The sequence below is a fragment of the Neofelis nebulosa genome, chromosome 9 (genome assembly GCF_028018385.1).
Source record: "Neofelis nebulosa isolate mNeoNeb1 chromosome 9, mNeoNeb1.pri, whole genome shotgun sequence".
Taxonomy (NCBI): Eukaryota; Metazoa; Chordata; class Mammalia; order Carnivora; family Felidae; genus Neofelis; species Neofelis nebulosa.
Genome location: NC_080790.1, coordinates 6999373 through 7027324, shown reverse-complemented (window position 1 = coordinate 7027324; position 27952 = coordinate 6999373). Strand labels below are relative to the sequence as shown.

General features: G+C 44.8%; 1 protein-coding gene and 1 long non-coding RNA gene across 4 annotated transcripts in view; one reads left to right on the top strand and one right to left on the bottom strand.

Annotated features, from left to right (window-relative positions):
* Window positions 1–238: 238 nt before the first annotated feature.
* Window positions 239–21906, bottom strand: LOC131484336 (uncharacterized). The gene is made up of 3 exons (XR_009248171.1): window positions 21407–21906; window positions 19221–19426; window positions 239–314 (listed from the first exon to the last, which is right to left on the bottom strand). It is a non-coding gene; the product is annotated as an uncharacterized LOC131484336 (long non-coding RNA).
* A 122-nt stretch (window positions 21907–22028) lies between these two features.
* Window positions 22029–27952, top strand: part of ADAM17 (ADAM metallopeptidase domain 17) — a 52806-nt gene continuing 46882 nt past the window's right edge. For all 3 annotated transcript variants that reach the window (XR_009248170.1, XM_058682504.1, XM_058682505.1), the window contains exon 1: window positions 22029–22271. Coding sequence is in view for 2 of the 3 variants with exons in the window: in XM_058682504.1 (XP_058538487.1) it covers window positions 22175–22271 (97 nt within the window). In the remaining variant the exon portion in view is untranslated. The remainder of the gene's footprint in view (window positions 22272–27952) is intronic.

Sequence of the window (27952 nt, the reverse complement as noted above, 5' to 3'; positions counted from 1 at the left end):
GATGCTTAACTGACTGAGCCACCCAGGGCGCCCCAAGACACTAGAAAAAACGTTGTGAATTAGAAGAAAGAATCATCACATTGTAACAAGTACTGGTAAGTTCTGAGTAATCACCGAGTTTACCAAAGTAGCCTTCCTTCTTAAAAAGCAGATTATTCTCAGTGTTTAGTCTCAAATTTAAATAAATATGTCCTTGCTTTAGCAGAAATCGGCATCTTGCAAAGAGTCCAGCCTGTGTTATCTCCTTTTAATCCTCTGATTCGGGGACTTCTTGCACTAGATGTAGAGGATTTTTGTAGATCTTTGCTGAGAACCTAGTAGGAGAGAAAACACCTTTCTTCAGGGGAAAAATACATGAATAAAGTTTCTGGTGGAGGAAAGGGTGATAGGCTTCAACTTAAACTTTTTATATTACTTTCAGACGTCAGAAATGTTAAATGTCACCTGCTTTGTAGTTCGAACTTAATTAGCAGAGTTTTTTTTTAAATGTCTTTTAGGTTTTAGTAAAATAATTGGGGGGATTGCATTCTAACATTGACGAGCATTGGGGATTTCTATTCAACATACAGTGCAGTGAGCTATGGTTTGTTGATTTTAGATTGGAAAAGAAAAACTACTTTTTGATTGGGGGCAGGATTGGTAGAATACACTCATGTGTATCAAACTTAATTATCAGTAGAGACTGTTATTTTTGTTTTTTAAAATCATGAAAAACACTAGAAAGACCATTTAAAGATGTGTAAAATTTCTAGTAGTAAAAATAATTTGAGAAAATCAGAATTGTAGTCACTTATTTTTTTTTTTTAATTATTTTTTTTTTCAACGTTTTTTATTCATTTTTTGGGACAGAGAGAGACAGAGCATGAACGGGGGAGGGGCAGAGAGAGAGGGAGACACAGAATCGGAAACAGGCTCCAGGCTCCGAGCCATCAGCCCAGAGCCTGATGCGGGGCTCGAACTCACGGACCGCGAGATCGTGACCTGGCTGAAGTCGGACGCTTAACCGACTGCGCCACCCAGGCGCCCCTGTAGTCACTTATTTTTAAATGCACTTATTTTTAAATGTAGTCACTTATTTTAAAAAGCCAAACATTCAGAAACATTTGAGGGTCTATTACAGGCATGCCATGGGACTGTTTTTGTCAAATTGTGAGCCTGGTTTTATTCGGACTGATTATAGGTGAGTGTCATCTGAATATATTAAAATTAACACCTAACTTCATCCTTCTTCATCGTTCAGGAAGATTTTCACTTTAAAATCTGATTAAGGCAGTTATGCTCTATGTTTTATTCTGACCTACATCTATCCTCTTCCCTTCTCTGATTTGTATTTAATGAGCTTTGCAAGTGGACAGTTACCATGTATGTATATCTTGTGTATTACTATTGAGTTTTGAGGACATTGCAACTAAGTACTTATATAAACCACAGTTAACTTTTTGTGATCCATTCAGCAGGTGCTTAGGGAACCTGGTACCTGAAGATGTGAAGATCATCATCATGAAATCCAGTTTGAAGCCGTCTTGCCATTTACTGCTTATCTACATTTCACTTGCAAATGACTATATGCCTTTAGAACTAATGCCTGAAGGGAATAAGTAATAATAAATACCCAGAGAACAAAGCGAAGATTTCCTCCTCTTCCATTTAAAATTATAACACCTTGGGGCGCCTGGGTGGCGTAGTCGGTTAAGCGTCTGACTTCAGCCAGGTCACGATCTCGCGGTCCGTGAGTTCGAGCCCCGCGTCGGGCTCTGGGCTGACGGCTCGGAGCCTGGAGCCTGTTTCCGATTCTGTGTCTCCCTCTCTCTGCCCCTCCCCCGTTCATGCTCTGTCTGTCTCTCTCTGTCCCAAAAATAAATAAAAAACGTTGGAAAAAAAAATTTTTTTTAAATTATAACACCTTGAGCATATCCATAAGTGGTCCAGCCCTTTTGTTTTACTGACCGGGAACCAGTACTGATTGAATGGATTGTGGTGTCTGATCATGTGCTCTGCCCATTCATATTTAATCCTCTCAAATGCCCTGCCAAGTAAATTTCCCCTTGACTGATAGGACATCTGATCAGGGTGGGGGGAAATTATCAAAAATCGTGTGTCTATTAAATGGCAGGCCTGGAGTTTGAACTCAGATGCTATACCAAGTTCGTTTCTGTGCCACTATTCCCCTGCCACAGGTGCTACAGTTTGAAACGTACGGAGTCCAAACAGACCAACTGACTTAGCTGAGGGCCCAGCAACTAACGAACGTTTGGCTTGGAACTAGACAAAAGAACCAGATGCAAATAACCAAATTCTCCGTAATTCTCTACTGGCTAAATTGAAAAGGATTTTCAGTGAAAATTACTCTTAATTCTTTTGGTCACTCCGATTTAGAAAACGAAGGCTTTAATTTATGCTTCTCTAGTTTTTTTTTTTTTTTTAAAGGTGTGAGCCCTCTGACAACCTTTAGAAAGTAAGGAAATAACATTCGTGGCCGAGCATTTTTTTGGTCATATCTGTGGTTTACTGCGTATGCTTCCCGTTGAATAGCAGTCCGTGTTAATCATGCTCGGTGCTTTGGGCTGCCGGTCCGCTGGCCCAGGCTTCCACTCGTATTGCTGTGTGCGGTCTTGGGCCGACATATTGAGGCCCGACTTTCCCATCTCGACAGGTCCTGTTTTTTTAAGCATCTTCACAAATATAACTCCCAATAAAATCTGGGGGTTAGATTTGTCTGAAAGGACTCCTCTAAAAGGAGGAGAAAGTTGAAGCACAGAAGCTAAGGACGGGCAGTAGCATCAGGGTTTGAACCTGAGTAGGCTGCTTTCAACCTGGTACTCCTAGATCCTGTGGTATGTTGCGCCCCGCCCCCTTTTTTGGGGGAGATGGAAGCAGTGACAGTCAATCAGTACTTTTCCCAATTTTAGGCTAAAACCAGATACCAGATGATGGGTTGTAGAAACTTAATGGGTCGCTGCCAGCTTTTTTTGGTTAGTTTTTAACAGGATGAAGAATCGAGGCACCTGGCTGGCTCAGTCGGTAGAGTGTGTGACTTGGTCTCGGGGTGGTGAGTTCAAGCCCCGTGTTGGGTGTAAAGCTTACATCAAAAAAATAATAGCGTGGAAAATATATGGCATGTTAATAAAGGTAATAGTTTGTAAAGTCAGTTTCTGTGAGTAGTGTTATGTAAAACTGAGTTCAAATGAGTTTGGAAACCATTTCTTCTGGGTGATCTTACAGGTTTCTTTGCAATCCATGTTCTAGGACTGTGCGTTGATCATTTTACTGTAGTGAATAATAACCATTTTTAATGGTTGGGGCCTTTCCGCTTACAGCATTTTGATCTTGGCAACACTTTTCTGCTTAGGAATGTGCTGAGCAATGAGTCCATTAATGCCCTTTAGAAAAAAGGGGAGACTCCCACTTTTGAAAGTGGTGTTTTTATTTCGCATTGCTTGAAGGATTGTGTAAAGATTAATTCTTTTATCTTTCCTCTCCGACACTTTCTGCAGCGTAATCCCAGCCTTGGCCTAAGACTACCAAGGCAGTACTTAAACCCTGGAAACAGAGCAGAGTTAGGATTTACCCAACTAGCAAAGAGGTTTTTTAAGGGCTTTCATGCGATTGGAATTACTCATCGCACTTAAACTCAGGGTTGAGCCTGGAGTTAAAAAAAAAAAAAAAGTACAGTAAGCCTCACTACCCTAGGCTCTGAAATTCTTTTGTGTGAGCTGGAATACATCTGTTTCAGGAATATCTGGAGATCTTACTCCTGCTCATCAAAAGGGTTAAGTACTATAACTTGAACTACAGATTTCGTAATTTCCTTGCTAATTCAGACATAAAGCGATCCGCTGTAGGCTCGTTGTTTGCCATGCTGGGCTGTGGGGGGCTGGCTTGGTGCTCTAGTTCGCTAGGGCATTTGCTTTGTTCTTGCTTGTGATATGTGCCCCTGACTGAGGGTAGCTTTCATGGTCACCTAGGCTATTTAGAAGCACCCTGTTGTGGTTATTGATAGATATTTGCCTGTACAAAAGTCCTCGTTGTTCTTTCTGTGAGTCTTCTGTTGTTTCCTAGATGTCACTGGTGAAACCTAGAGGAGGTTTGTTTAAAGCCAGCTGAAATTTCACTCAGAGGGCAGCCTGGCTTCCACTGCGGTCACATAGAGGAATGAAGCCCTCTTAGTGAGGCTCCGGTTAACGTTATTTCTGAGTGTGTGTGGATGTGGATCCTGCAAGTGAGCGTGTGTTGTGAAGCTACCTGCCATTCATTCCACACCAGCTGACTAGTTTCTCATTTTGAGCTCCCATCACCAGGTTTTTTACCATCTGGATTTGGTGAGTGCTCTTTCTCCCTCCTAGACCTGAGGGAGGGTCTTCAGACAAGGCTGTGTGTTTCGGCCATTGCCCCTCGACATACGCTGTTCTTTCAGCTATTCTGGAACTCGGATTCACTGGAAAGGTTTTTCTTTTTTCTTTCTTTTTTTTTTTTTTTTTGGTTTATTTTTGAGAGAGAGCACGAGAGCGGGAGGGGTGAGAGAATCCCAAGCAGGCTCCACCGGAACTCGAACCCACTAGCCGTGAGATAGGACCAAAGCAGAAATCAAGAGTCGGATGCTTAACTGACTGAGCCACCCAGGTGCCCCGTCACTGGAAGGATTTCTGAAGACTTGGCATTCTCCGACTCTGCAGCGCCACCACTTGAGAGTTGACACTCTGAATGGGACCAGATTGTTAACTCTCCCAGGCTAGACTTGCCTCTTCCCACAACTGCAGAACCTGAGGGCCGGTGACCTAGCGGAAACAGTGGCGGCCTGGAAGCTTAAGGTCTAACTTACGTCTTCCTTCGTTGGTTGTTTGGTTCGTTCGTTCATCCATCATCCACCCATACCTTCACTAACGGAGAGCCTGCTAGGAGCCAAGGGCTACTGGGCACTAGAGCTGGGAACTTTCACTCCATAGCTGTAGAGTCCCATCTCTCCTCATCAGCTTTCTTCCCTGTGACAAAGATAGACCCCCTGTTCTGCCCGTGAGCCTCTTTGTGTTAGCATTTCCAAGTGTAAAGGATTTGAATAGATGCCTGTGGAACACAGGTGGAAAAGAAGCCTAATTTCAGAGTTGGAAAGCTCCAACAAAGTGAAAAGGCTTGCGGATAAGAAAATCGACCACACTTTGAATAGACCTATTGCCCTAGATTTTCAAGGACGCAGACACAAAAAGAAAATGACGGTGTAACTTGGGAATGCAAAGTTATAAAAAAAAAAAAAAAATTAAGCTATAGTTTTGCTTCTAATTAGCATTCTCTGATGGAATAAAATGGGGAGAGGTCATTGTGTTAAAATAAGAAGAATCGAGACCCAGAGAACAAGCCAAGAAGAAATGCCTCTGTCTCTCAAGAGTTAACTGGTGAGTGATTGATGGTGCCTCCAGGCCATAACTATCAAATGTTAGCGCATCAGCAGTACTTGGAGGGCTTGCTAAAACAGGTTTTGATTTAGGAGGTGTGGGGTAGTGCCCTTAATGTGCCTTTGTAACAAGTTCCCAGGTGATGCTGATGCTGGCCAGGACTTGGTACTTCTAGAACTACTGCTTTAAGGAACTTTGAACAGTTATTTAAAGCCAAAGTAAAGATCCAGTGAGTTTCACAGCAGGGGAGTAAAGTTAAAGGATTCTGGGTAGAGCAGCACATTGTGAAGCTAATGAAGGAGAGGGTCTTCCTTTCAGCCGCTGAAATTGATTGGGTTGTATGTGCACAAGAGCACCAGAGGCCCTCTGGATAATTGCCTCTGTCCTTTTGTTGCCCATATCAACGATTTTGTATTAAGAGTAAAAACACAGGTTTACTCTTACCCTGATCAAGCAGGTTTCGTGATTTGACAAGATGCTGAGGCGATGAGTTAGTAGACTTGATCCTTAAAGTCTTAGATAAAGAGATTAGGGATCTGGCTGGTATGAGGCCAGAGGTCTACATTCGGTGTTAGCCGGAGATCAGTGTCGGGAGATTGGCCTCAATCTTGAGGCAGGGGGCCCAGGAACTTGTTAGGGCATTTTGTGAGCTAATGGTTCTGTGAGTCGCCGGGGTCAAACTGAGGGCCCAATATTCCTATCACAAGCTAGAGCACTTGAATTCCTTCCTCTATTTTTATTCACCAATCCCTCCTGCTCCTAAATTGTTGATTTTAAAGCAAAAGTAAAATACGAGTGAGACTTTTAGGAGACCGAATAGGGGCGCCTGGGTGGCTCGGTCAGTTAAGTGTTTGGCTCTTGGTTTTGGCCCAGGTCGTGATCTCTCAGTTTCGTGAGTTCGAGCCCTGCATCGGGCTCTGCACTGGCCACACGGAGCCTGCTTGGGATTCCTTCTCTTCCCCTCTCTCTCTCTGCCCCTCCCCAACTCGCTCTGTCTCTCTCAAAATAAATAAACTTAAAAAAAAGATCTAATAGAAGCAGTAATATGCAGTCATTTAGTATTGTGTTCACATATTTCATGTGCCTTTAAGGTGCAGGGCTGTAGAGAAGATGAAAAGGCTATTTCAGACCAAACCACAAGGGTTTCTTACGGGGTGACAGATACCCCAAAGTGAGCTCTGCACGTTTTGCTTAAGTTTCTAATAGATCAAATAATGAGAAGGATAGAGAAATGATGTTCAAGTCTTTGTTGCTCACCTAGTACATTTCCAATCCTGTGTTTGGTAACAGATTTGAAAATCTCTAAGGGCTGGCTTCACCTCTCAAGTGAGGAGATGTGTGTAATGAATGCATGGAACACCAACACGCCAAAACACAGTTCCTGCCCCCACGTAGCGGCTCAACATACTCATCAGTGAATGAAATGTGTGCGGTGTGCTAACAAATGTCAGAGTTTAGGAATGGGACTCGAGTGCAGCCTGCGGAAGTGTGGGAAAGTAGGCTCAGGATGCTGGCTACCGTCCGTTTTGCCACCTGCCAGAAGAGTTCCTGGATGTCTGACAAAGCCCACAGGTGCTTGTTAGGCGGGTGAAGTGAGATGGCTCTGGATTTGAATCTTGTGACCTTGGGCAAGTCACTTCAAATGTGAACCGGGGATAATGCTTCAAAGGGTTGTTAGAGGATCAGAAGAGAAAATTTATGCATCGTGCATGCAATAGATACCTGATTTTGAGATCCCAGCCCTTCTGCCAGGTGAACAAAACAAGGGATCAGGCAGTGATAGAACTTGGGAGATGTTTCCATAATGTACTGTGTTTCATGCCACGGTATGGTTCTGCCCTAATTCTTTATCATGAAATTATTGCTCTTGGCTGAAGTATTTTAAAGCAAATAACAGGCATTATGTATTTTTTACTCCATAATTCAGTGTACATCTCCTAAGAAATACAATGTCTTCGATAATAATGGCCATTTTCACACCTAACAAAATCACATTCATTCTTTGGCATCGTCTATACAGTTCGTAGTCCTACTGCCTCACTTGCCTCAAGAATCTATTTTTAGCGATTTGTTGGAATCTGGGTTCAGAGAAGGACCACATGTTGCATTTGTGGCGTTTCACATCTCTTAATCTAGAGCGTGCCTCTTTCTCTGGGTGGGGACGTGGGCTTGTTGCAGAAGCAGGGGTAGGTTCCTTTAGACTGCCTCCCATTTTAGATTTGTCTTTTGCTTCCTTGCGGTTTTATGTAGCTGGTTTCGCTATCCCCCATCCATATCTCCTATAAGTGGAGGTTAGCTCAAGAGGCTGCATTAGATTCAGGTTCAGCTTTTCTGGCAAGAAATCTAGAACTTGTGCTGTGTCAGTGTGGCACATCCAGAGTCGTGCTTGTGGGTCCTTATCAGTACTGCTCCCTATACCTAGCGTGTCCTTTCCTTTTCTGCCTAGCAAGTTCCTATTCATCCTTCAAAATCTTGTTTCTTTGAAGGAAAGCTAGAAGAGACCCCGTTGCTAACTCAATTCAAAGTGAAGAAAAGTTCCTGATGGCTCCAGGGAGATGTCACTTCTAAAGTAGAAATGGGATGCTAATCACTTCCTCCTCAATTCTTCAAAGCTTAAACCAGAGTAAGAGAGATCACAAACCCAAATTAGGCTGCCCTCTTTATCTTTCTTTCCTCGAAGAATCTCAAGAGCAAGTATGCCCCTACATCTCCAGGAGCTAAGAGCTCCTAGCGGTAAAAGGGAACATTGTATCCTCTCAAGTCTCCCAAAACTCACTTGAATTTTGCCTTAGGGGTTTGAGGGCCCTGTTTTTGAGGCACATTGGAGGTGAAAACTGGTGAATAACTGGTGGTCCAGCTGTTCTTTTTGTATATATTGTGCTGTGTGGACGTTCCTGTCACTATCTACTGTTGGACTGCACACTCCTCTGTCAGCCAGCAATCAAAAACTAGCCTGTCTCAGCTGGGGCCCCGTTTTAGGAGTTGTCTAAAGGGTTAACCACCGTTGAGGTGGACAGAGCCCCAAATTGGAGATCAGAGAGGCCTGGGCCATCATTCCTGCTATTAACTTGCTGGGGACTTTGAGAAAATCTCTGAACTTCTTTCTGGAAAGTTCAGAAACACTATGACGATGTTCCAGGAGTATTTCAAACCCTGCTTTGATCTACGTAAAATAGGTATTTGCATTGTTTCTGCAAAAGATTCCTTTGGGGGATAGAGTGCTGTGGCTGAAAACAGCATCACCAGACCGGATAACAACTGCATTCCTTTGTATATTTAAAGTTTATGTCTATGTCACTAACTGGAGTTTTTTTTTTTTTTTTCTTTTAAGATTTTTTTTTTTTTTTAGAGTAATCTCCACACCCAACATGGGGCTCCAACTCAACCCTGAGATCAAGAGTCACATGCTCTACTCACTGAGCCAGCTAGGCTCCGTGGCATCTTTAATGGATGTCTGCTTCGAAATTATTTCTAGAACCAGGCAGAATATAAGTCAATACATAGTTAGATTGTCATATCGACGAAGCATCAAGGGCTGTGCGTGATACCAACAATAAGCCGCAGCGTCAACTTACTTGTCTGATCTGTACTGCTTCAGAGTAAGCCAATAAATAAATGGTAATGTCCCCCCACACCCACCCCCCAGGCAGCTCTGTTATGTTCTGGCTCTTCAGCGTGACCTGTCCCTCTGAAGCAAAGCACAGGACTGCATGGTGACCATGCAGGTCAGACCAGCAGGTGTCCCTGGTTTTCATGTATAACCTGAACAGCATGGAAGTGAGAGTGCTTCCTTCTGTTGCCTAGATTCTAGGATGTTTTTATAAGCAGATCTCATTGATCAAGATCCTAGACCCTGACCTCATGGCTCCCTGCAGCAATGCCGTGGTCAGCTAGGTACGCTGCCCACTGCCCAACTACGGACGCCATTCCCATCAGCTACAACCGGAGTGCCACCCCCTTAGAGCAAAGGAGTCTGGAGCACAGATAACCCCAGCTCTGTCACTTCTTCCTCCTAAACCACATTATGGGTAAAAGATCCGCTTTTGTATAAAAACGATGGGCTCATTCCTTATCTGCCAGGACTCCCCAAGCCTCAATTTGTTTCTTTAATAAACTTACTGAGCACCAACTGTGGATGGGGTTGCACTCCTCGGGCCTCCAGCCAGCCTGTTTCCCGAAAACCCCTGAGCTATTTCAAAGGTGTAAAAAGCACTCCCCCAAGATCCTGACGCTCGGTTCAGGGCGCACTTGCCTCCAGCTTTGCTGCTCTGCTCTCAGCTTCCTGCAGCCTGATGCCTCGGTTATCTTACGTGTGACTCACGACAGGCTCTCTGCCAGCAGGCGGGGGGGGGGGGGGGGGGGGGGAGAAGGGGCAGGAGGCCAGGCACACAGCTACTCCATCGGAGCCTTGGCAAGTGGGCGCAGAGGTTAAATCGCTGGGCTAGGTCAAAAACGTGGGAGTTTCTTGTGGATTTTATTGTTCAGCCTCAAGCAAGAAGAGACTGGAATTTGCCCAGAAGCAACACATCCTTCAAGACTGTTAACCAGTTACTTTATTTTGTGGGAACAGATTCGTGAACTAAGGTTCCTTAAGTGGAGTCAGTCCCCATGCCCAATAAACGTGTTTTCTCTGAACAGTGTATGGGGGCCAGGACAAGGAGAGTTTTTCCCCAACTGTGAACAGAAGCAAAGAGCTTGGGTCCATGCCTAGCGTGTGACCTGGCTTCAGGGCTTCTCAGAGAGGATGGAATCAGTTGAAGAATAGCGATTAAATCACTACAGCTTTCATATTAAAATTTGGGAGCCTGGAGGAGAAGGGAGGAGAAGAAAATGTAAACTCTTCTCTTCTCTGCTGGCTACCTGACATCATCATCCTCCATCAGAAGGGCTTTGGAAGACCGAATATTTGCAAAATGTGTGGTTTTTCTATTTTTCCTTTTATCATTCTGCTGCTCCAACAAATTGCTTTAAGATGCTACAGTTATGGGGCGCCGGGTGGCTCAGTTGGTTAAGCACCGACTTCGGCTCAGGTCATGATCTCACCATCCTGAGTTCGGCCCGGTATCTGGCTCTGTGCTGACAGCTCAGAGCCTGGAGCCTGCTTCTGATTCTGTGTCTCCCTCTCTGCCCCCTTCCCACTCGTACTCTATGCCTCTCTCTCAAATATAAATGAAAACATTACAATTAAAAAAAAAACAAACCAAAATGCTACAGTTATTTTCCCATATTGCTTGACAACATCAGCCTCTCATTAAATCCCTACAAGGTTGGTACTCTTCACTCCCTATTTTAAACACAAGGTAACTTGTCAAAGTAATTGCCAAGTGTTCAAGTCCAGGCTGTGTGGCTGCAAAGTCCATGCCCTCCTTTCTAAGCCACAATGAAATCCTCAAAGAACAGAGCAGAAACTTAGCAATTATGGTATAATAAAGGATGAGATGTAGCTCCTGGACCAGTCCGCATTGGTCCTTCTGCCCCCTTTGCTAGGAGGGTTGCTGTGGCAACGACATAGCATTTAGAAGAACCTGGGGAAAGTGATGGATACTGTTGAAATTTATTAAATCTGCCTCAAAGCTTCACTTAGTTGGGTTTGGATTAGGGGATTGACTAATTCTCAGGGTGCAGTAAAAATTGTCTCCATGGGGCACCCGGGTGGCTCAGTCGGTTAAGGCTCCGACTTTGGCTCAGGTCATGATCTCACTGTCAGTCCGTTCGAGCCCTGCGTCGGGCTCAGTGCTGACAGCTCAGAGCCTGGAGCCTATTTCGGATTCTGTGTCTCCCTCTGTCTCTGCCCCTCCCCTGCTCATGCTGTCTCTGTCTCTCTCTCTCTCTCTCTCTCAAAAATAAATATTAAAGGGGCGCCTGGGTGGCGCAGTCGGTTAAGCGTCCGACTTCAGCCAGGTCACGATCTCGCGGTCCGTGAGTTCGAGCCCCGCGTCAGGCTCTGGGCTGATGGCTCGGAGCCTGGAGCCTGTTTCCGATTCTGTGTCTCCCTCTCTCTCTGCCCCTCCTCCGTTCATGCTCTGTCTCTCTCTGTCCCCAAAATAAATTTTAAAAAAACGTTGCAAAAAAAAAATAAATATTAAAAAAAAATTTTTTTTTAATTGTCTCCTAAACTCTTCTGGTTAACTGTTCTCTGCCTACTCTTTTTCCATTACCCTGGAATCTTCTAAAGGTGACAAGTGTGAAAAACTGGTCCCAGAGACCTGGAATCTACAACAATAGCTTAAGTTGGCCACTGAAGGGTGGTTAGGTTTTTGATAGCTAGAACTATGTTCCGGGCAAGAGGAATTTCAGAAGAAAAGGCAAAGGGGGACGAAACCCCCTGGTGTTTGCCATGAGCTTATGGGTCTGTGAGGTCTGTGTAACACATTATCATAAACCCAGTGGCTTCAAACAGAAGAAGTTTATTCTCTCACAGTCCTGTAGGTCAGAAGTCCAAAAATCAAAGGTGTCAGCAGGGCCATTCTGCCTCTGAAGGCTCTAGGAGAGAGTCTTGCCTCCCTCTTCCTGGCTTCTGGTAGTTGTGGGCAACCCTTGGTCATTCTTGGCTTGTGGCTGCATTACTCCAACTTGTTCTTGTTCTTGTTTTTTTTTTTTTTTTTTTTTTTTAAAGTAAACTTGGGATGCCTGGGTGGCTCAGTGAAGCACCCGACCTCAGCTCAGGTCATGATCTCCCGGTCCATGAGTTCGAACCCTGCGTCAGGCTCTATGCTGACAGATCAGAGCCTGGAGCCTGCTTCAGATTCTGTGTCTTCCTCTCTTTCTGCCCCTCCCCCGCTCATGCTCTGTTTCTCTCAAATAAATAAATGTTAAAAAAAAAAAAATGTAAACTCTATGCCCATCCTGCGGCTCAAGCTCAACCCTGAGCTCAAGAGTCGCACCGACTGAGCCAGCCAGGTGCCCCTGCTTCAACTTTTGCCTCAACATCATTACATGGGGGGGGGGGGGGGGGGGGGCTTTTCTTTCATATGCACACTAGTCATTGGATTTAGGGCCCATTGCAATCCAGGAACACCAACTCTCAGCTTGATTAAATCTGCAAAGACGTTATTACCAAGTAAGGTCACATTTGCAAATACCGAAGGTTAGGACTTGAACCTATCTTTTGGAGATGATACGATTCTACCCACTCCAAGCATTAAAATGGTCTCATTTATTTGATTAAAAATGGGAAATTGTGGGATATCTAGCTGTCAGATAACTTACTGATAGTTATTGAATAAATACTGTTGAATTCCTTATGCACAGCAGTGTTACTTGCTATGGAAGGCAGCAGGATCCTTGCCTTAGGAATTTTGCTCTGGTGAAGAAAAGTAAAATATCAGTAGACAACAAGACAGGTTAAAGCAAATATTGACGATAAAAGAAGCAAGAAACATGCCATGAGAAGACATTAAGCCAGTGCTCCCTAGAACAGTAGAGGTGTTGGTGGAGGGCAACCAGAGGTAAGAAAGTCACTTCAGAAGCTATTAGACCAGTACAGAGGGGAGGTAGTGAAGGATCCCGCCGGACACTTACCTTGGACGCCAATTAAGCAACCTCAACTAGTGCTTCCCTACAGAATGAAATATTTTGAAACAACTTTATGAAATCTAAAGAGTATAAAGTGGGGGCTCCTGGGTGGCTCAGTCGGTTGAGTGTCTGATTTTGGCTTGGGTCATGATCTCATAGTTTGGGAGTTCGAGACCCATGTCAGGCTCAGTGCTGACAGCTCTGAGCCTGGAGCCTGGTTCGGATTCTGTGTCTCCCTCTCTGCCCCTCCCCTGCTTGAAGTCTGTCTTATTCTCTCTCAAAAATAAACAAACATTAATAAAAAGAAAGAGTAAAAAGTTAATGTAGTTGAGGCAACTGGCTGGCCCAGTCAGAAGAGCGTTCGACTCTTGATCTCAGGGTCTTGAGTTTGAGCCCCACCTTGTGTGCAGGGATTACTAAAAAATAAATAAACTGAAAAAAAAAAAAAGTTAACTTTTTAGCTAAATGCAGTGTGGTACCCTGAGTTGGACTGGGAAACAGAAAAAGAACATTAGTGCTAAACTGTGTGATCTAATTAGTGCTTGCTAGGGGCTGGGAGGTGGGGGTAATGGACAGTGTGGGTGTGAATTTCTCTTCGGGGTGATTAAAATGTTCTCGAACCAGATAGTGGTGATGGTTGTACAAATACTGAATGTACTGAATGTCACTAATGGTAAATTTTATGTGTTTGATCACTATTTTGAAAGGCCATAAAAAGATACATTGTCCTTGGGGCGCCTGGGTGGCGCAGTCGGTTGAGCGTCCGACTTCAGCCAGGTCACGATCTCGCGGTCCGTGAAAGGCCTTAACGGGGCGTCTGGGGGGCTCAGTCGGTTGAGCGGCCGACTTCAGCCAGGTCACGATCTCGCGGTCCGTGAGTTCGAGCCCCGCGTCGGGCTCTGGGCTGACGGCTCGGAGCCTGGAGCCTGCTTCCGATTCTGTGTCTCCCTCTCTCTCTGCCCCTCCCCCGTTCATGTTCTGTCTCTCTCTGTCCCAAAAATAAATAAAAAACGTTGAAAAAAAAAATTAAAAAAAAAAAAGATACATTGTCCTTAAAATTGTGAAATCCGATGTTAATTTTTTAGTTTTGACAAATATACTATGGTTATGTAAGATGTGAACATTAGGGGAAGCGGAGTGATGAGTATGTGGGAACTGTGTGCGAACTCTGTAAATTTTCTGTAAATCTAAAATTATTCCAAAGTGAACATTCTATTTTAAAGAATTAACGTGCAAAAACTGCCTGAATCCAGTATTGTTCTTAGGCCAATATCACATTGTGTGTGTTTTTGTTTCTATGTACCTTTCATCTTTGAAATAGAAGTCCTTTGAGGGCAAATGTTGAATGTCGGTCTCTTTGGTACCATTTTTCACCCCACCTTTATTGAGGCATAATCAACAAATACAAACTGTGTATTTAAGGTGTACAACATGACGATTTGATATACCTATACGTTGTGAGATGCTTTCCACAATCAAGCTAATTAACACGTTTATTACCTCACAGAGTTAATTTTTTGTGTGTGGTGAAGAACACATACGCTCAGCAAATTTCAAGTATACAATACAGTATTAACTAGTCACCATACTGTACATTAGATCCCCCGGAACTTACTCATTTTGTTTTTTAATGTTTATTTATTTTTGAGAGACAGACCGGGGTGGAGGGGGGGAGGGGCACAGAGAGAGGGAGACACAGAATCCAAAGGAGGCTCTAGGCTCCGAGCCGTCACCACAGAGCCCCACGCGGGGCTCGAACCCACGAGTCATGAGATCATGCCCTAAATCAAAGTCGGAAGCTCAACCGACTGAGCCACCCAGGTGCCCTGGAACTTACTCATTTAAAAACTGAAAGTTCGAGGCACCTGGGTGGCTCAGTTAGTTGAGCTTCCGACTTCGATTCAGGTCATGATCTCAGGACTTGTGGGTCTGAGACCCGTGTGGGGCTCTGTGCTGACGGCTCAGCCTGGAGTCTGCTTCGGATTCAGTGTCCCTCTCTCGGCCCCTCCCCGACTCATGCTCTCTTTCTCTCAAAAAATGAATAAACATTAAGAGAAAAAAAAAGAGGGCACCTGGGTAGCTCAGCCGGTTAAGTGTCTGACTTTGGCTCAGGTCATGATCTTGCAGTTCATGGGGTCGAGCCCCGTGTCAGGCTCTGTGCTGACAGTTCAGAGTCTGGATCCTGCTTCAGATTCTGTATCTCCCTCTTTCTCTGCCCCTCTCCTGGTCGCACTCAGTCTGTCTCTCCCTCTCTTAAAAATAAACATTGGGGCGCCTGGGTGGCGCAGTCGGTTAAGCGTCCGACTTCAGCCAGGTCACGATCTCGCGGTCCGTGAGTTCGAGCCCCGCGTCAGGCTCTGGGCTGATGGCTCGGAGCCTGGAGCCTGTTTCCGATTCTGTGTCTCCCTCTCTCTCTGCCCCTCCCCCGTTCATGCTCTGTCTCTCTCTGTCCCAAAAATAAATAAAAAACGTTGAAAAAAAAAAATTAAAAAAAATAAATAAATAAACATTAAAAATTGAAAAAGAAAAAGAAAAAGAGTCCCTTCCTTAAAAAAATGAATGAAACTGAAAGTTTGTTTCTTTTTTTTTAAGTTTGTTTATTTTGAGAGAGAGAGAGAGAGAGAGAGAGAGAGAGAGAGAGAACATGTGAACAGAGGAAAGGCAGACAGAGAATCCCAAGCAGGCTCCATGCTGTCAGTGCAAAGCTCCACACAAGGCTCTGTCTCACAAACTGAGATCAGGACCTCAGCCAAAATCAAGAGTTGGACGGACACTCAATGGACTGAGTCACCCAGGCACCCTGAAAGTCTGTGCCTTTGACCAACATGTCCCATTCCCTCCCCTCCCATCCCAGCCCCTGGCAACTACTATTCTACTCTCTGCTTCTTTGAGTTTGCCTTTTTAAAAATTCCACGTATGAGTGGCTTTATACATATATAGTATTTGCCTTTCTGTGTTGGATTCCTTTCACTTAGCATGATGCCCTCCAGTTTCATTCATGTTGTTGCAAATGGTAGGATTTCCATTTTTAAGGTTGAATAATATTCCATTGTATGTGTATACCACATTTTCTTTATCCAGCCTTCTGCCCATGAATACTTAGGTTGTTTCTGTACCTTGGCTATTGTAAATAATGCTACAGTGAACATGAGGGTGTGGATATGTGTTTGAGACAGTGATTTCATTGCCTTTGGGGATATTCTCCTTAAAAAAATACCAGTAGAATTACCAGATTTTAAACATTCAACAACTGAGTTCTGTTTTTCTGAAAAGTGCTAAATAGAACAGGTTTTCAATTAAGGTCGCTGGCCACTGAAGATCTGGAGGGTAATTGGCGATAGCCTCCTCTCTGGGGCCTGTCAACCCAAGAGTAATGACTTATGGCCACTTTAGACCTGAGGTAATTTCAAACCAGCACAAGTTTCCATTTTTTCTCTTTATCCAATCTACTCTCTGTGTTCAGTTATTCATGTGGTTCAATTACTCTGAGATCTCAAGGGAGAGAGAAGGGATTTAAGAACAAAAAGAACCAACACAGCTCCCTTTTTTCTTTAAAAAAAATTTTTTTTTAACGTTTATTTATTTTTGAGACAGAGAGAGACAGAGCATGAACGGGGGAGGGGTAGAGAGAGAGGGAGACACAGAATCGGAAGCAGGCTCCAGGCTCTGAGCCATCAGCCCAGAGCCCGATGCGGGGCTCGAACTCACGGACCGCGAGATCATGACCTGAGCTGAAGTCAGACGCCTAATCTACTGAGCCACCCAGGCACCCCATAGCTCCCTTTTTTCTATGGCATATGATATATATATATATACTGCATATATATATATATATATATATAGGCAGTATGATACCTCTGCTCACAATGTCCAGTGACTCACTATAAATAATCCCGTGATAAAGATTCCTAATAAGAAAAAGTCATAAGGGGTGCCTGGGTGGCTCAGTCAGTTAAGCATCCGACTTCAGCTCGGGTCATTATCTCACAGTTTGTGAGTTTGAGCCCCACGTCGGGCTCTCTGCTGACGGCTCGGAGCCTGGAGCCTGCTTTGGATTCTCTGTCTCCCTCTCTCTTGGGCCCTCCCCAGTTTGCGCTCTGTCTCTCTCTGTCTTTCAAAAATGAATAAATGTTAAAACATTTTTTTAATAAAAAGTCATGAAAATAAAGTGTGGGGGGGGGGCGGGGAGAGGAGGGAGGAAAAAAGAAATGGTTACTAAAATTTTAGAAATGAATCTCCTTGAAATAATATTTTCAATGAAATGATTGGTTTTCTTCTCGCATTGAACCTGGGGGGAAATATTATTCCAGTTTCTATCAGGCCTGGTTCTTTTTTTGCCCATTAAAAAAATCCAGAAAAGAATCATCTGTTTATCAGTGAGGATCCTCAAATATTCTGCTCTGCTCCATGCATGGTATATTTTTCATGTTTCTTTCTAAAAGACCCTGCAATGGGTTAAAATTTCCGAACTGAAATCTTGGAATCTAGAATTCTTGGTGTATAACTTTGTATATAGTTGTGTTCCAGGAATGGCGTTTGTTATCTGATGGAGATTTGTGAATTGATTCACGTTTCTTTTTTTTAAAAAAAAATTTTTTTTTTAACGTTTATTTATTTTGGGGACAGAGAGAGACAGAGCATGAACGGGGGGGGGGGGGGCAGAGAGAGAGGGAGACACAGAATCGGAAACAGGTTCCAGGCTCTGAGCCATCAGCCCAGAGCCCGATGCGGGGCTCAAACTCACGGACCGTGAGATCGTGACCTGAGCTGAAGTCGGACGCCCAACCGACTGAGCCACCCAGGCGCCCCTAATTCACGTTTCTTGAAGTAAGTGCTAGCTTTACAGAGACTTGTTCACTGGCAAAAAAAAAACAAAACAAAACAAAAACAAAACAAAACAAAAAACAAACAAACGTACAGACGTAGGAATAATTAGCATTTTAGAAATGGAGTGAGGAAGGCACTATTCATCTATAAGTACTGGTGGGATTAGGACAGAGAGTGGCTAATAAGAGAAATAGAGCTAGGATGACAGAAGAAGTAAAAAAAAAAAAAAAAAAACCAAAAAAAACCAACTCAGCTAGAACCAAACAGCTGTCTCTCTGGTCATTTAGACAAAAGATCTTACCAACACTTGTGTGGATTTGGTAGTTAACTCCAGAACCAGATGTGGCTATATGCGTTTAGTATTTCTAAGTATTTTACTTTTTATATTTTAACATTTTTTTTTTTTAATGGTTATTTTTGACAGAGAGAGCATGAGGGAGGGAGGGACAGAGATAGAGAGAGACACAGAATCCGAAGCAGGCTCCAGGCTCCAAGCTGCCAGCACAGAGCCCAATGCGGGGCTCGAACTCACGAACAGTGAGATCATGAGTAAGATCATGACCTGAGCTGAAGTCAGACGCCCAACTGACTGAGCCACCCAGACACCCCATTACTTTTTATATTTTATTCTCAAGTTCACTTGCATTAAGTATATAAATTATAAACAATTCAGTTTATAGCAGATCAGTGAATCTCAAGTATCTTTTACTTATCTTTATTGAATTCTAAATTAAAGGAACCACTTCTGGTGTTAAGGAAAGGAACCTAGTGTTGCAGGATTTTTTTACCACAATCCCTAGGATTCGTTGTCTCGGCGCTTGGAAGAATGGAGAGGTGGACACAGAATGAGCAGCGGGCAAAAGTTTATTAGAGTATAAGATTAGAAAGGGAGAATAGTAGGAAAGCTCTCTTTACAGAGAGGGGACTTGTGAAAGCGAATGCCTGTGACTCTAGACAAGGGTCCTTGTTTTATAAGGTTATCGTCAGCGCCCACCTCCCCTTCCCCCTGGTTCCTCCCCAGGTCCTAACCCTATTGGGCGGATAGCTCTGGGTGTTGGCTTGTCCATTCCTGATTGGCTCGTGTCCATTGAAAGAGGGGTGGCCTATGGCCTCACTTAGGTCTTTTGTCAAACTCCTGAGGGGAACCCTGAGGGGGAGTAGGTGGGGTCTTACAGTCTTAAGAGGAAACTTGAGGGGGTTTGCTGTGTTCAGACATGCCCAGCATTATTCCAAAATGGGTGTCCCCCCCCCCCCCCCCAGGGACCTCAGGCTCTAATCTTTCCCTCTCTGCCTAGTGAAACCTATTGTCTCCTATCATACTAGTCAACCTGCTCCTGTATTTTTTTAAAGCAGGCCCTATGCCCAATGTGGGGCCTGAACTCATGACCCTGAGATCAAGAGTCACATGCTCTCTAGACTGAGCCGGCCCGGTGCCCCTGGCTGTATTTTTTTTAAGTGGATAATAGTGGCTGTGTAACAAATGACCCCTACCTTAGGAGCTTAAAGCAACGTTTATTCTCTCCCCAAGTTTCTGAGGGTCAGGAATCAGGGAATGGCTTAGTTCAGTGTTTCTACCTCAGGGTCTCCAGAGGTTGCTGTCAAGCTGTCGGGCTGAGGGACTGTGGTCACCTCATAGCTCGCCGAGGGCTGGAGAATTCACTTCCAAGCTCACTCATATGATCTTCAGCAAGTCTGACCTAAGAGAGAGTGAGCAAGCCAAGTGAGCGCATCAGATGGAAGACACAGTCTCTCACAATCTTGGCAGTGAAATACCATCACTTCTGCTGTATGCTGTTGGTCATACAGACCAACTCTGGGTCCAGTGTTGAAGGGGATTGATTATACAAGAGTGTGCGTATCAGGAAGCAGGGATCACTGGGGGCTACTGAGAGGCCAGTGGCCATGGAAGCTACCAGATCTCTCATATTTATATCCCATTGGGTAAATCTGAAAGAAGGACTTTTAACAAATTCAATTTTAAAAGTGTTTATATTATGCTGGAAATTTCATCCTTTCATCCTGATCAATTCTTTTGGGATAAGAGAATAAAAGCTTGGAGACAACTGGCTCAGACTCCTAGTTTTCCTATCCAATATGTCCCTCTTATCATGTTCCTCTGACTCTTTACCTCCCCCACGTGGTGCTCATTCATCTTATTTTACTTATTTATCTATCTTATGGACAATGAGAAATGAAAGACAAACATCAAATTGGAATTTGGGTCCTGATTTGTAAACGGGAGAGATTGCTTCGAATTCCTGAAAATTAGGACTTCTGGATATGAAAAAGAAAGTAGACCAGGAGCTTCACTTTTACCGGGCCACTGGGCAGGCATAGCTGGTAAAGCAGAAGACTCCTGGATTGTGAGTTCAAGCCCTACACTGGACATGGAACCTACCTAAAAAAAAGGGCTGCCCGGGTGGCTCAGTTGTTTAAGCATCTGACTTCGGCTCAGGTCATGATCTTGCGGTTTATGGGTTTGAGTCCCGCATCAGGCTCTGTGCTGACAGCTTGGAGCCTGGAGCCTGCTTCGAATTCTTTGTCTCCCTCTCTCTCTGCCCCTCCCCTGGCTGCACTCTGTGTCTCTCTCTCTCTTTCAAAAATAAATAAACACTAAAAAAATTAAAAATGGCATTTATGAAACAGCTAAGTGTTTTCTATGAGCAAGTGTAGAGCCGTGGAAGACACCGAAAGAATATAAATGAAGATCTAAATAAAGTTTATAAGCTGGAGAGTATGGTGCCTAGGTGTTCAGGAAAAAAAAAAATTGTACACAATGGTCACATTTTTTTGGGAAACAATTTTTTTATTTTTAAAAAATGTTTTATTTTTATTTTGGGAGAGTGCACACAAGCAGCGGAAGGGCAGAGAGAGAGGGAGGCAGAAGATCCAAAGTGGGCTCTGCTCTGATAGCAGAGAGCCCCGATGCACAACTCGAACTCTTGACTCGTGAGACCATGACCCTAGCCGAAGTCGGATGCTCAAGTGACGGCCACCCAAGATACAATTTTTTCTTAAGTTGGGTACAATTTGCAGAGGCAAAATTCTGCCTACCTTTGACTAGGCACGCAATCAGTGTTTCTATTTAATGAAGGCCTACCTCAGATGAACCAGTTGGGAGTTAAACCAAAAATGCACAAAGCCAGTGACTATGGATAACAACGGTTGGAAAAGGTGCTGAGATTTTACTAAGGCCCTACCACAATGAACCTAAATTTAAACCATCGTTTGTGTATTTTATTAGGAGCCAGCCTTGAAAGTTCACCAAGCAAGGCTATATTCTATTCCCAACAAGTTATCACTTCATAATGGAGAAAAGGCTGTTCCACTCACTCTCAAGTGGGAAATGTGTTATGTCCTACTTGTATAAATTTTAGTTGAACCAAAATAGCAATACGCATCAAATGTTATTAGAATGTTTTCTTCAATACTATAAACACTCAACTACTAAAATTATGAGAAGGATTGCAACACAAGATACAAACTGCTTTGGGAACTCTCCAATCTAAGCTAAACGAACCAAGCAGGACTGACTTTTTAGAAAGTTGGCTGGAAGATTCTAGCTTCTGTACTCACAGATGTGGAGGAGTTAGGGCTAGGATTCCAGTTTCTGTAAAAGCTTTTAGACCCTCTACCTACAGCGGGGCCAACGAGAAAACTCGCGTCCAGAAGGCTACCTTTCATTTCTCGCCACCAAGCCTTGTTGATCACGAGGGACGCCGCCGGTGGCCGCACGTTAGGCGCGGACGGCCCGCTTGGACACCCCACTTGCGTCCGGGAGGCTGGTCTCCCAGGACCCTGGCGCGTGGACAGAGATTCTCCCGGGTCAGAAGCTGGGCCGCCTCCAACCGGCGTCCCAGCCCAGGCGCCCCTCGCGGTAGGCCCTGGGCCGCAGGGCGCTTTCTACAGCCGTGGAGTGAAAAGCGTAACGGGGATCCTAACCAGACGTGGGACTCAGACGACGGAGGCGGCTCGACGCGCCTCTGAGGGCCTAGTCACGAGCTCCCGCCTCCCTCGCGGCGGTCACCCGAGGACAGAGGCGAGGCCTGGATGGGTCGAGTCAGGCCGTGTAGGCGCCGGCCGCGCCCCTGGGGAGACGGAGCGGGAGGGCGGACGGGCGCTGAGGGGGCGGGGCGCCGGCACGGGGCGGGGCCAGCGAAGGCCTCCCGGCATGCCGCGCAGGGCCAGGCTTCCGGCTGTGGGCGGTGCGGGGGCCGGAGGCGGCCGGAAGCGGGTTGAGCCGCCCTCTCCGAGCGCTTCCTGCACTTCCGGGGACCTGGAGCCGAGGTCTAGAGTCTTCCGGTAGGCGGCGCGGGAGGAGTCGGAGTCTTGAGGGGCCGGGCCGGGCGGATTCCCTTCTCTCCCAATGTGAGCGGTGTCCTGAGCGCCCCCCCCGTCAGGCGAAGGCTGCCCAGAGAGCTGGAGCCGGTGGCCGGGCCGGGAACATGAGGCAGTGTCTCCTCTTCCTGACCAGCGTGGTTCCTTTCGTGCTGGCGCCGCGACCTCCGGACGGGCCGGGCTTCGGCTCCCCGCAGCGACTCGGTAAAGACCCGGGAGAGTTGGCTTAGACAGGCGCCGGGCGCCTGGAGCGCGCTGCTTTCGGGGAAGAGCAGGGGAGCAGGATCTTTCAGGTGTTTGGGGGCGGGGTGTTGGAGGACGGTGGCGCGTCCCTAAGTTTTCAGTGCAGGAAGGGGGTGTGGCCCTCGGAGTTTAGGGAAAGTAGGAGGACCGGCTTGACTTTCTGAATGGGAAAGGGATACTGGAAGGGCCCCCTGTGGTGACTGAGGCCCGGGGAGGGGTCGGCCTCCTGAGTTTGTGTTTGGGGAGTAGTTCGGGAAAGAGGGAAGCAGGGGGGGGGGGGGGGGGGATGTTGGCTCGTGTTTGGGGAGGGAGATGTGGTGCAGGTCCCTGTCCTACTAAGGGGTTCCTACGAAAACCGGGACTTGGTGGAGGATGGGAAGGGTCCAGAGCCCCACAGCTCTCCCTGGCTCTCCAAAATGAACTAGAATTTCTGCTGTAGGAGGTACTTAAAGTAGTAATCTGGTTGGAAGGCGGAGACCGGAGAGCTCAACCTTGAACTTGTGTTTTGCGAACTTTTAAGCAGGTACTTATTTAAATTGTAGCTTATTGGAGGTGCTGGGAGGAGGCGCTTAAACCTACCAAGTGGACTTTTTGGTGCTGCGTGAAAGCCTTCCTTGCCATTTTAAAACAAAGAAGTTCTCAGAGACGACCGGTTTGATCAGTTTTGAGCCCAGAAAGTAGAGAGTTCTTATTTAGATTTTCTAAAGAGGCTGGATTTTCAGGATGGACGTATATTCAGAGATGTGAAGTTCGTGTAAAGTTACAATGTCCTGGGGTCTTTTACCTTCCAAAAGTTGACATGTAAAACAGTTTAATTAGTAATTACATATGAAGCCTAGTATATTTTCCCAGCGTGCAGGGTTGATTTTTTCATAGTTGTATTGGTCCCCAAGTACCACCATGATTCCATATATGGTGTTGTGAAGATTGAGACACCACGTGGGCTTTCTTTATAGCTAATTAAACCCTTCACATTAGTTTGCCTGGCAATTCTTTTATTTAAGGGGAAGAAATTGTAATTGACTGAGGGTATTAAAGGTGTTGAGTGTCCTCACTGGAACAGCTGCTTTGTGGTTATCTCAAATTGAAATGGATTACAGGTGAGTAGTTTAATGAACGACAAGGGAGCTCGTTAGGAAGGGCCGAGATGTGATAAGTCAGTACAGACTGAAGGGGAACTTTGAGGGAGGGGTGGTCAGGATGGAGGGATAGGGTAAGGATCTCCTTCGTAAGGATAAATGTTGATAAAAAGAACGGGTGTTTTGAGACATTAACATTATATTTTCACCAGTATAACACGGCTGTTTCACCTTTATTAACACGCTCGTGTTCACAGCTGGAAAGTCAGTAGCATGTGAATCCTAAGGGTGCACACAGAGTGGAGGAAAACCTTACTCTCTAGATGAACCCTCTACAACATTTACAGATCGTAGAGGTGTGTGTGTGTGTGTGTGTGTGTTGGACGGTGTGCTTTGTATTTGTGATGTGGCTACCACCAGTGCCAGAAAAATGCGTAGACTTATCCATGTATTCACCAGATGTTAGAAGAACACGTAGCGTATGCAAGTGGCTGGCAATAGGAAGAGGAAGTGTTCATCTTGACGAAGCTTTCGCGTTAGTCGTGTAGAGAGGTCCAAAGGGACAGTTCCAAAGCAACATGGAGGAGACTGATACAAGTGCCTCATGGCAAGTATTGTTACCACGAGGAGGCACCCGACCTGGCCTGGGAAGGTTATGGAAGCTCCCTGAGGGAGGTGATAGTCAGAGCCCAGACTTTAGGTAGATGAAGAGGGAAAATAAGGACACTCCTGGCGGGGGCACTTAGAGGCTGTAGAGTGGCAAGGAATCTGAGAGATCATGTTTTAGTTTTTAAAATAAAACAGGAAAAAATGAATCTAAGGAAGGTGTAGTGAGTTGTCCCGTTGTCACAGTGATAAATATATGCCTTGTGGGTATTCTTTCTTTTGAAGAATGACTCTGTGTGTGTGTGTGTGTGTGTGTGTGTTCGATGGCTTAGGATGTGATTGGTTGCTTAACTGCTCAAGATCAAAGAATAGTTTTATAGTTAAAGAGCATGGTTTATGGTAGCCTACTTATTCTATAAATGCTACTGTAACCTCAGTATTACTTTTCTTAAGTAAATTCTACCCCCGACATGATGCTTGAACTCACAACCCCAAGATCAGGAGTGATTGGGATTTGACAACAGTCTTTGAAGGATAGAAATACATACTAGAATCCTGGCTTTTGAAGTACTCCATGGGACACCCAAGATGATTTCGATTGAACTGTTATGAATTGCATAATTCAGGAAAATTATGAGTCATGTGAACTTAGTCACGATGATATCTTGTTGAAGTTGCGGCTGGGGTGTATAAGTCTCACTCTGATTTCAAAAGTGTTTTCCTTTTGTGTTACTTTTAATAAAAGAGGATGTAGTGGGTGGAGGGAAAAAAATATAGGTCATAGATGAGGGATGAAAGTTTGTATCAGAAACGTTTTGAAATTTACCTGGAGGTTATTGGTGTGGGGATTCTCCACGTTGCAGTGCTCCTTTCTCATTATTGGCCACCATTTTGCTCAATGGTTTGACATCTGGCTTCCTCTTTTGATGTTAATTTTGCTTACAGGCTGCATTCCTTTGAAACCGAAACACTTAACCACCCTAACTGCTCCAAGAGAGATTTAATGCCAGTCTGCTTTGAACTAGTCAAAGAGATAAACTGTATTTCATTGAGAGAAATCCCTTTGGCCTTTACAGAGTTTTCCAGAACAGTAAGTGTAGGTGTCCTCTGAGGCCAAGGGTGGTTGATTTTTGGGTTCTTTACCAATTTGTACTTGTGAGAGATGGTGTTTTCAGTTAGAAGTATACTTTAAAGAAAGTCTGAAAAAAGACTGATAGAGGGAAGGAGGGACCAGAGTAGAGAATAGATTTTACTGAGGTAGGGAAGTGAAATCAAATGCTTTTTTTTATATACCTTAACTTAGTCCTAAAATTAACCAAGGAGAGTGGTATCTCCCTCCCACACGTTTCTTTTTTCTTTTCTTTTCTTTTCTTTTCTTTTCTTTTCTTTTCTTTTCTTTTCTTTTCTTTCTTCCCTCCCCTCCCCTCCCCTCCCCTCCCCTCCCCTCCCCTCCCCTCCCACATGGGTTGTCGACTTTGACAAGTCTCATCTGCTGCCCTCCTTTCACTTACATATTCTAATAACTAGTAAATATGTATCTCTGACTTAGACTTGTCCGAAGCTCCACACTCCTGTATCCAACTGCCCACTTGATATTTCTGTCTCCTCTTCACAGGCACTTCAAATATAAGTTCAGAATTACTTACCATCTATTTGTTTGATGAGAAGAAAGTATTGGGTACAGTGGTTAGGAATAAGCGGAGGTGCTGGAAGGTGTGGAAGTAGTTCACTGCCTATTTTGGATTTGCGTCCCTTTCAGCTACAGAGCTGTATGGACGGATCTCGGTTTCCTTACAGGTTCCCTTGGGTTGTGCTAACTTTTATTTGGGCTTAAAGTTGCCATGTGGCTGGTCTTGCTGGAGAATCTTGGCCCTGGTGAAGAGTTCTTGATGAGGAATTATTGAGACAGCTCATCCTCCATCACCCCTAACTGGTGTATACCCATGAAATTAAGTTTTTAGTTCCCAGGCTCTGGGGTCCACTGCCCGGCAGAGAGCACCGCTCTCCTTCATCCTTTAGCCCCAGCGAGGGATTTACGCACATCCAGAGCCCATTTCACAGTAACCTGGCCAGGCCACTCCCTTCTGCATAATTTGGGGAGTCCTGAAGAACGGTCAGGTCTCCTGTGTCTTCTGCACAAGCAGACTAAATACAGCAGTCCTGCCTTTTTCCTTTTCACGTCTGACATCAGAAGTAGGAGCATGACACTCATGTGTCACTTTGGGGAACTCTGTACTCCACCCAGCAGAGCAGTGGTGAGTAGGCCAAGGGCTACAGTGGTTCTGCATTATACTTGCAAGTTATGCAATTTATTGTAAAAAGAAAAATTAAGTAAAAGTCCACAAATGTTCCCAGACTCTTCTCATACAACACCTGATTGTTTAAAAATTGGTTTTATCATAGAAGTGTCGGCTCTGGGCTTGATGAAAGAAATATGGATATAGTATCAGTCAGTGGCCATAAAAGCAGATCCCAGAGATGAAACAGTTTGGGTGTAAAAGAAGGATGGAATGGACGGTTTATCAGATCTGTAGGCTACTTCACACCTACATGGAGAAAGCCAGTTTACTGCAAGCCTGAAGCTCCAGTTTTCTCCTCCTCCTTTGAGAACATGTAGAAGGAATGAAGTATCAGCTGCTTTTTACTGCTCATGTCGGTGTTGAAAATTGTATAAAACAGATTTGCTTTCTCTGCCTGAAATCACTATGTGACTTATCACTGACAACTGCAAATGTATGATGACTAAATGCAGAAAAGTCTTACGTAAAGGAACAGCGTAATTGCAAACTGTATAAGAAACAAGATATAGTATGGAACTCCAGAATCTTTCAGCATCCAGCTGTCCCCCATCATCTCTTCCCCCAAACCTGCTCCTACTCGTGTTTTTTTTTTTTTTTTTTTTTTTTTTTTTTTTTTTTAATATCTCCGTGAATGTGGTGCCACTATCTACCCAGGTACCCATGCCAGGAACCTGGGGGTATTTTCATGATCTCTGCCTGGATGGCTTGTCTGCTTACTAGCCAATTTCCCAGACTCCGGTCTTGTTCCCCTTTAGCCCACTTTCCACACTGCAGTCACATTGAAATTTCTTACAGCTGTTGCCTTATCTAGAGTCCAAATCCTTAATTTAGTTCCATGGCCTTCCTTGACCGAATTCTGCCTGCCTCCAGTCTCACACCTCTTGTGTCGTTCTGTACTCCAGCCTCAGTGAGTTACTTTCATTTCTTTGAGTATTCTGCTCTGTTTCCCGTGGACCTCAACGTATATGTTAGGCCTTCTACTTAGAACCCTGTCCTTTCTTTCCCTGGTGGACTCGCCCTTTTGGTCTTGGCTTCAGTACCGTTCCCCAGGAAAGCATCCTTGGCTTGCCAGGCAGGAGTCATCCTGCTCTGTCCTTCCATGACTTCTTGCAATTTCCTCTCCCTGGGTACCTGACATACTTTATAATTTTTTTTTGTATGGTGGTCTTCTCTCCAGTGTTATAATTCTATCATATATCTATTTCTATTATATCCCTAGTGCCTGGAAGGGGGGATATTTTCAACAAATGTTGAATAAATGAGTAGGTGGGGTCTGGTAGAAGGGAGGAAAACTGTGCAGACTGTGTATGCAGGAAAGGAGCAGTGGGGGTGGGAGAGCAGTAAGGACAGAAAGAGTAAGGACAACTAGACAGAAGAGGCCAAGTGAGGGAAACCATAGCATGTGGCAGAGAAGAGCAGGGAGGGATGGTAGGCAATACCTAAATAAAGTAGTACTCTAGTCTGACCTTTTGAATTGTGTCTGTTGTTTTCTAATTTTGTGTTTGTAGCCAGCTAAATTGAGAAAAAACCTCAGTTGTTTACGGGACTGCTGAAAGGACTTAGAAAGCAAGGAAGATGTCCTCATTGTAGAGTGCTGGGCAGCCTTGGTGGAGTGCTAAGAAAGATAATTAAATGGATTCTATTTAAGTTTATTCTG